Below are 9,757 nucleotides of genomic sequence, written 5' to 3'. Positions count from 1 at the left end.
AGTGTGTAATAAAATGTCATATATATATATATATATATATATATATATATATATATATAATTACCTTTGTTATTCCAATTGCCCCAATGTTTTCGCTGTATGACGTCGTCCCATTACCCGTACCCCACAAGCCTGCTAAAACACAACCAATGCCTTCCATTCCGATGCCGCGGTTGATAGCGTGGTCGGGTGGTGGTGGCGCACCAGATAGACGAGCACAAGCATAGTAATCACCAACAGATTCGACCATTGATGCTAGAACACCAGACAACATGCCAAAGACGCCGGCTACAGTAACCATAGGAGCTCCCCATTGACCTGTTACAGTTCGAAAAAATGTATAAAAGTGATACTGTATTACAACTCACAGCTATTAAATGTTTTGTTGAGGCCAGATAGTCGAAAATTGCAGTCAGTGCATGCGCAATGAATAAATCAGATTGCGTTATTTAGGGGCAGGAATATTCACGTCCTACAATAATTCTGCTTTTATTCATTCATCAAAAAAACATATTTGATATAAAATAGACATCGAACATGACAAAGAAGAACAACACCAACAAGGGACAAAAGTACAGTATAAAAAAAAAAGATATTGCGTCTCTTAAAAGCATAATTAACAAACTTAATAACAAGAAGCAGAATATCAAAATCATGGGCACCAACTAAAAAGACAAATTTATCATTACAAAAATCAGAATAAAATGAACATTTTATAAGAAAATGAAATTCATCCTCAAACTCTGTTAAAAAGAGGAGTAACTGGAGAGGTAAGTCGCACCTTCTCAATCATGAGGGAGTGAGCACTTGTTCTAAGTTTAGTAGAGTTGCAACGCATATCGATATCAAAGAAATTACAATAATTTTCATTGGTAAATTTGTTTTTAAAAAGAAAATATGCCCGCTTTTTAGACAGGTTATTAGTGATATAATTTAGCAAACCAGAACAAAAGTCATCATGTAATTTGTCAATAATATTACCCTTTAGCTGAGAGCACTAAGTGAGTTGGGTTTAGTCCAAACATTTAACAAATTACAATAATTAAATAAAGAATGAATACCTGATGACCAAGTGAATACAGGATTATTCTGATACAGGTCACTTGCGGTTATCAAGCATTGAGTTAACAACAAGAGACATATACCCTTTCCTACATTTTTCTTGAGATCATACCAATATTTAGCAGAAAGACTAAGAATTTTAAATAAAATAGGAAAACTACCAAGTTTGCCAAGAACCGCGTTGTTTGTAGTCATTTTGTTAACACCTACAATATTTTTGCACATTTAAACATGTAACAGTTGACCAATGAAGCTTGACCCAATAGTATGAAGATTATTATGTTTCAAATTTTTTTTAAAGATATGGTGACCTAACTTCATTAGCATAGTGACAAATACTACAAACATGCATGTTTATGTACAATTACACTGTCGTTTTTATGGGACATACGCGTAACAGAAGTGTTGCGGAGTAACCTATCAAAGTCAAAGTCAATACCCAAGGCATAGTGGAACGGTCCATTTTTAATACACTCGAATAAAATGAAGATATTATGATGTAGGATGCGAAATATAATACCGTAACGAGAATATGTAGCTATCAATTTATCAATAATCAAATATCAATATAAATCAATTAGTCCCCTAGGCCCCTACTTGACCCTGGGAAGGTTACATGGGCTTTAGTTTTAAGGACACCTTCCTGGAAAGAATTGCACAAGTGTTTACCCCTCTGTTGCCTTTACAATGAGTAAATGTGACCCGGATGTTATAATCACTAACCAATTAAAAAGATTACCCGATATTGAAATATTACAGCACTTCCATAATTCCAGATATCCGGAAATGACGTAGGGTCCATAAGGTCCTTGTGGGCTGAAGTCCTTGATATCATTTAAACCCGTTTTGAATAGCAAGACAAAAGACTGCAGGAATTGATCATTGTTATTCTATTGTTGACCGGATACATTGACATTGAATACGGATAGATTCGGTACAATACCGCGGTAACCACAGGAATGCCAAACTATAGAATATACTGTAAAGTATACAATTGAAAGCATGTACACTTTGAAAAATAGCGTTTGGACTATAATGTAAAAAATATATTGGCCTACTCCAACTGTCTCCGGTAAAATCTGGCAAAAATATCAAAAATAAATTAAAACTTAATAAAAATGACCGAAAAAGTTATCAAAACAATTGAAATTTTGCTGATTTAGATGTTTGTTGCCTCACAAATATTTACATTGATTAACAGTAATTTTAAAGATCTGTTAAAAGAACAAATAATGAATTGTATCAACTATGTGTTTGCTAATTGGCAAGAAAACATATTTTCTCGTTCAGACATTCAAGCTCATGGTAACCTAAATAGATTATTAAATTACGCAATAATAATTCAGTCAATCAACCAATTATATCCATCAATCTAAAGGCCAACTCAGACAGCGTCGGCCGACGCAGCCCAACGTGATTTATCGTCGGGGACAGTCTTAAGCCGTCGTGAGAAATATTAAACACGTTTAATATTCTACTACGCGACTGCCCCCGACGCACACCATCGCGTCTGCGTTCAACTCACACAGACCCGACGCGACAACAAATCGCGTCGGGCTGCGTCGGCCGACGCTGTCTGAGTTGGCCTTAAAACTCCTTGATTTTCTTAAAGGGATAAATGAAAGTTAGGCCTATTGTTTGAACAGAGTTACATTACGTACCGTGCGTTGTTATATTAATTTTATCGACAAAATCAATGTCATGAATATTCAAGCGTTACGATAAATCTTCACATTATATTTGGATGAGGACTGGAATTTTGTAATATAATAAAATTAAGGTACAACTTTTTATTATTATTATTATTATTATTAGAAACAGTAAAATTTTACCGAAGCTCATTGTTCTACGGTTCTCACAAATGTCCTAATTTTGATCTTATTTTTTTAAAAACTTTTCAAACACAGAAAATTATTATTGTACAGCAGTATATTACTGTACTGTAGTATAGGGGTATTACATATCCACACCAACTACAGATATACTTGTTGGTTTTTCATTTTGTTTAAAATAAGAAGTCATTTCACAATTTACTTCAGCCTCAATTTGTTCTTAATTTTTAAGCAATTAGCCTCAGTGTTCTTATAAAAAAAGGAGTACTGGATAATGAATAAATTCCAATAAGCCATTTCGTAGTCTGAACTGCGCATGCCCATATCAACAATCGACATAACCATACACCACATAGGCCTCCACACAACGCAGGTTTATGTGGATTGACCTTGGATACTGGCATGCAGTGGAAACCTAAGACTTACCAGGATACGGGAATCGAAACCAGGCCGCCTGCTTTAGGACTTCGGTGTTCAGATCTGTCCGCGCTCCATAACCGTATTGCGTTGAATTCGTTGGAAATACATCGGCAGCCGTGAATATAGCAGATAAAATCCAGGATATTATTATAGCTATTATAATCTAAAGAGAACGAACTATATGTTATTACCATAACATCGTTTTTATTATCACCACCCCCACCATCATCATTATCACCATAATCTTCCTCACCATATCCATCACCATCTTATCGTCATCATTGTCATCATCATCATCATCACAACATGCACCATTATTTTGCGTTACCGGTATTATGTCATTATGCGTCATTATATGTCATTTAAACGTCATTTAGTATAATTACATGTCATTTCGCAATTCGTCATTATGCGTTATTTTTTTTAAATTAAATTCTATTAATCACATCCCAATCAAAACCTACAGGAAATAACTTAAATATCGGGTACTTGGTAATGTGGCATCCGTTGCTGGAAGTGTAACCAGGTGTTGGAACGTTGATGTTTTTTAAGTACTGCGAGAACATGACAACGAGTAATATAGTTCTGCGAGAATGATATATGTAATAAAATTAAGCATTAAAACATTCATTGTAATACGCACTTTCACTGTCAGTTTCAAAGTTAGAAATATAGGCCTATTTGTTATCACAATCATGATTATCATATTGATTATGATCATTATCAAGTTCATTATCATCATAATCATTATCCAATAATCATTATTATCAACATCATTCATCATCATCTTCATCATCATCATCATCATCATCATCATCATTATCCAATAATCATCATCAACGACATCATTCATGACCATTACCACCAACGTCATTATTTTAATAATGTTAATTATAACTTTAATATAATATTTTTCGTGTTTTTATTGTTGATTAGACAAGTTTCTGTTTTTGTTTCTTTCTTTCCCGGGGTTTTTTTCCAATAAATAAATAAATAATTATAATAATAAGAATAATTTATATATAATATTTATCTTTATATATATATATATATATATATATATATATTTCTATCTAGTTTTATATTTCTATTTTTGTTAAACTTCAATTTGTAATTTATCATTCGTAATTTGCAGATTGCTATTAAAGAGTATTTGTATTTAGATTTGTATCACAATCATCATTAACACCATCATCATCATCATCATCATCGTCCTCACCATCATCATCATCCTCCTCTCTATCATCATAATCATTATGATTATCATCAACATAATCATCATCATCATCATCATCATTATCATCATCATCATTATCATCATCATCATCATCATCATATCATTCATCATCATCAACCTATAATGTGCATAAACCTCGTATCGCACAGCGTTGGTGGTCAATTATGTTCACTTTAAAAAATTAACGGTTGTGAATATCATCATCGATACATTTATTATTATTGTTTATTTAATATTTGCTTTTAAAAGGCTATACAGTACTTACAACACTGACATTCCCCAATGTACGCCAGCCCGGGAAGCCGCGACACTAAATAGAGACAAACCCACAAGACCGATCGTCGGTGCGATAGCCAACGGTCCAATAAATTTTAACATAAATCCCATAATTCCACTAAATCCAATTATGACCTGGAAGCAAGAGGCAACGACTATGGCTCCCTGAATCTAAACAAACGCAGAACAAAACAAAAATCACAATATAAATTTAGTTGCATTTCATAAATGTCTACTAATATTATAAAAATATACGATAAAAATAAATATCATAAATTAGGCCTATATAAGGCGCTATATAAATTAACACATTGCATTATATTAAAATAACTGAACAAATTACAACATAGATCTGTGCTTTTTTTCGTTCAAATATATATTTTCCCATGAGTTTTGTACTGGGGTGATTGGGGCCAACTGTTGGACGGAAGTTCTGTATAGTCAATACGGTAAGCTATAGCTGATAAGCTTTTTTATATACTTGTCAATACCTGTTGTTAGATCGCCTACTTCGCCACGCCACAGATTTTCTTTTAACCTTACAACCAATACAGACTGTTCAATACCCATGCAATTATTTTTATTTCAAAAGACAACATTATAGCCTAACAGTTTTTCATTTTAATACAATCAATCTTAAAAGGTATTCAAATTGAGTAACTGAACTTTTTTTACTTACTCAATATTTACATTGTACATTAAACTTATGACCTTATGCAAAGGTAATGACACCTTGGTGGGGTCAAAGGTCAAATCACCATGGTAACCTGAATATACTAGTGCAAATGGGACAGGGCATGTTCTTTTCTCAATAATGTTAAATTTTGAAAATACATTTAGATATCACTTCATTAGTTATATAGCACGTAACTCCCAAATATAGTACATAATCACTTGACGTTAATAATAACTACACCTGTGGTGGGTATACAATAATTCATCAAAATTGAATAAAATCTAATTCATCCACTCTCTTTGGTATTGTTAAAAAAATATTAACATAAAGTTAATCACATACATTGTTAAATAAAATGTTTTTGCAACTATGTATGAGTACCAGTAGATTGATCTGGATCATGAACGAGAGCTCGTCTATTGAACCAACTGAGGACAGTAACATAACCCTAATATAGTACACATAACCCCAAAACCAATAAGCTTTCGATAACTTACTTCACGCATGCGCTCTTGCCAAACATCTGTGGCATCAGCAAGCTGAGCCTCCGTTGCGTTAGCTAAACATGAAATAAGAAAAGTAAGAAACGAATCAATTCAAATACACATGCAAATTAGACATTTAATGTTTCTTTTATATACACAAATGTAAACGATTTAAATATTATTAAGTCTGTACTGAGCCAAAACAAAACTTGTAACGTTCCTATACTTTTCACACGATTCATTGCTGGTGATTTGTTCAAGGGTTTCAGTAGTAAAATGTCAGCTTCATCAGTAGTATCATCACTGAAATTGGTAATCAGTGGGGCCAGCGTCCTCGTTGAGAGTTTCAAGGGCTCCAGCAGTGACCCACCTCATCCCCGTCATGCTGGGGCAAATTTTAAGGCACCTCTGATTCCTAAAAGTGGTACTTTAATACCGTAATAATGCATTTTCAAAGCACTGTTCTCCGACGAAATGACGGAAATGGGGTCCAGGTCTTTCCAACCTGTTTTCTGTGTCCCCTGACACCGGGGGCGCGGTTTAGATGACAGATTAATTTTTGACACTTGAAACGAGGGAACGTTCTCTCTACTCCAATGACTTTTATATATACTCGATACTTTGACCACTTACAAGGTGGAGGAGCAGGACAATCTCCCTGCAGACTCAATATAGCAAATGTGGGAGTTAAAAACGCGAATGTTCCTCCTTGGATAATTGGCAGTCTGTAAAGTAAAACATAAAAAATGTAGTTCATTTTACGTATAAATAAGAATTCAAATTTCAAGACTACATCAGATGATTTGGTGCCTGCATTAGAGTGTGAAATGAAATACATCCAATCACATTCGGTCAATAAAAGTCCATGTGGCCCATTTTGGTAAAGGCTTCTGCCAATAGAACAGGAGACCCGGATTCAATTCCATTTATATATATTGTAATTCCATACTTTGAATATTATATATATATATATATATATATATATGTATATATATATATGCTTGATATGTATTGTAATATATATATACGCTTGATATGTATTGTATTGCCATGTTGGACGGCTGTTATCCTCAGTTTGTCAATAACTAACTATATATATATATATATATATGCCTATATATATAATGTATATATAAAAAAATTGTGAGGAGAACGGAGATTAATAGTCGTTCCCACATTATGCCAACAGTATAGTAAACAGATAGTGTATTGACCAAAATTCAAAATAAAAACAGATATATACAAATAAACCCCGGGAACTTAGTATAAATTTGTCTTATTTTATTAGAGAAGTTAAACTTTTCGGTCAAAGGTTATTGTGAGCATAGTAGTTTTCTATTACTATAAGCATAACGTTGCTAAAATACAAACCGATATTATTATTCACGGTTCATTGTAAAAATCAAAAACAGGACACAGGAAGTTCATATTAAAGTAGGCTATTCCTTCTCTGGTATATTTCTTTTATTATTAAATGCATACTGTTACAACAATGTGTACATGAAATGACATGCAAATTGCGTGATTAGGTTCTGCAAATTACAGAATAACTTACTTTTACTAGATTTTTGTAAGCCTACCTGACGCCAAATGTGGTTTGGAGCAAAGTAACGAGACCTGACACAAAGATGATCGTCCCAATCAGCTCACTGGTGGCTACCAGGTCATTGCCGATACACAATGCAGGAGCCAGGATCAAAGGTATTGTCACGCAGCCCCCAAACATCGTCAGGAAATGCTGTTTAGAAGAAAAACAGTTTTATAATATGAACAATTACTTCGTCAGTTCTAATGTAAATTATCTTTATAAAATAGGCCTCTAACGGATGTATAAGAGATCAAAGGTATACCGTATGGATCTCTGTAGGCCTAATTATCAATGTTAAAATCTCGGCCTAACAGGGGCGAAGCCAGAATTTTTTTTTTCCGGGGAAACAATGTGAGTCCACACCGTCCTCAGCCGCACCATGGTTGGTGCTGATGTGTGCAAACTTCAAGAAAAGGCACTTCTATAGATTCCCAGAAATGACACTGCCTGACGATAAAATTGCCTTTTCAAACCAGTGCTCACAAAATTAGGCTTCTTACCAACCGGAGTTATGATCCACTTTCCTAGACACCCCTCCCCTCACGAGCGCCGTGAAGGACTAATTGAGGGACTTAGTCTATTTTGTGCTGGGAGGCGCAAAGCTCTAAATTTAGAGCCCCATAGTCAGAGAGGAAGATTTGTGAGAGGTGTACCCAGGAGGCCTGGATTTGAACATGTATTTTTAAAGGTTTAGGCCTAATAAGAGACAACAATAGGCCTATAGAGAAAAAGCACCAATTTTCAAGCTCCTAAAATAATGGCTGGAAATAGCGTCATAATTCTCCATCTTTTGACCTTTTTTGTTATCCTGACTTGTGAAATCGTTGGACTAAATCGGATATAGCGTGATATAGTGTCGTGTTCGTCGTTAATCAATAGAAAATTCTAAATTAGCGGTAAAAATAATCGAGTGCCTCTTTCGCCCACTGCTGGATCTGCCACTGAACTCATGGGTGCACTTCCTTTTTTTTCCCTTTTTCCTCGTGCCCCCTCCCCCGGCTGAATATTCCCTTGGACTTCAATGCAATAGAGTTTTCGTTGATCCAGACTTTTTACAACAAACGAAGTCTTATTGATTACCAAACCAGTATTATAAAAATGACAGCCGTCTCTAAAGATAAAAATATTTTCTGTTCTAACTTTCAATTAAAAGCTAATACATCATCTTACGTATACATAATTGGCATAGATCTACACAGCATTAAAATACTACATTAATTTTATTAGCAGGATTTTTCGGCCAGGCCTGGGCTTTATAATGATGCTTCTATTGCAACTCATTGATATATTGACGAAATGTGGTTTACTTGGTCGTACAAATTATCTTTTATCGTACTTGAACTTTTAAATGAATAATTCAAAATTCAACAGGTAAACAATTACTGCTTTTATCATAATGTGTACATAATGTGTACAACCGTAAAATGGAACTGTCATCGCCTTTGCCCAGTAGGTCTGTGCACCTATTTTTATTCCATTATACAAACATTGCTGCACTGGCAAGTTCAATTAATGATTTAGACTGATAAACTACAGTCAACAGCGAATTGCCATTCTCAACTTTATTGTCACCTTATAGCCTGTTTGTTTAATGATTTACTGCAGCTTTTGGCCCGTAACCATGGTGTTTATATAGTTCGGACGAACCACTCGAGCGAACCATTGCATGGACTTGAACCTATAACAGGTCTACCGTTAGGCTCATCATAAGCGCGCTCTATATTAAAAGTGGTGTGTTTAAAAAACACGTAGGCCTAGTCCTATTTTTTTTGTAATTTGGATTTATAAATCTAAAGCCACGAGCTGCCTTTTGGTTGCCAAGCCAAATGTTATGAGATAACTTTTTCTGACCTTTGAATTTAGGTTGAAAGTCTTCCTTGTATTTTCATATGTTGTTTCGCTTAGAAACCCTCCAATTGGTTTGATAGATAATAAACATACCTGAAAAGCCAATATGATGGTCGTGTACCATGGCGGCCAATCGTCGATTTTGTATGTGATGTCATCATTGTCTTCTATCAACTGATCAAAGGATTTAGCCGATTTTGATTTGGTCATCGATACTCCATTAGAGTTCGCCAACTGTGGGAAAACCTAGAATGGATTAACAGCGTCACGATTAAGAAAGCGGATGGAATGAAATGAAATGGTGGCGGAGAATAAGCAAGCGTGGACGGTTTT

At 34.6% G+C, this 9,757-nt stretch overlaps 1 protein-coding gene across 1 annotated transcript in view; it reads right to left on the bottom strand.

The window, feature by feature from the left end:
• LOC117112992 (solute carrier family 23 member 2-like) overlaps positions 1–9,666 on the bottom strand; it is a 12,859-nt gene extending 3,193 nt beyond the window's left edge. The window contains exons 1-8 of the mRNA XM_033256212.1: positions 9,518–9,666; positions 7,569–7,726; positions 6,622–6,713; positions 6,001–6,062; positions 4,817–4,998; positions 3,779–3,899; positions 3,321–3,477; positions 65–318 (exon numbers count right to left, since the gene is read on the bottom strand). Of these exons, the coding sequence (XP_033112103.1) occupies positions 65–318; positions 3,321–3,477; positions 3,779–3,899; positions 4,817–4,998; positions 6,001–6,062; positions 6,622–6,713; positions 7,569–7,726; positions 9,518–9,634 (1,143 nt within the window). The 5' untranslated portion in view covers positions 9,635–9,666. The remainder of the gene's footprint in view (positions 1–64; positions 319–3,320; positions 3,478–3,778; positions 3,900–4,816; positions 4,999–6,000; positions 6,063–6,621; positions 6,714–7,568; positions 7,727–9,517) is intronic.
• Between the last annotated feature and the right edge of the window lie 91 nt (positions 9,667–9,757).

The sequence above is a fragment of the Anneissia japonica genome, unplaced genomic scaffold (genome assembly GCF_011630105.1).
Source record: "Anneissia japonica isolate Jap-2015-1 unplaced genomic scaffold, ASM1163010v1 scaffold61926_len17590_cov105, whole genome shotgun sequence".
Lineage (NCBI taxonomy): Eukaryota > Metazoa > Echinodermata > Crinoidea > Comatulida > Comatulidae > Anneissia > Anneissia japonica.
This window is presented reverse-complemented; position numbering and strand designations above follow the sequence as displayed.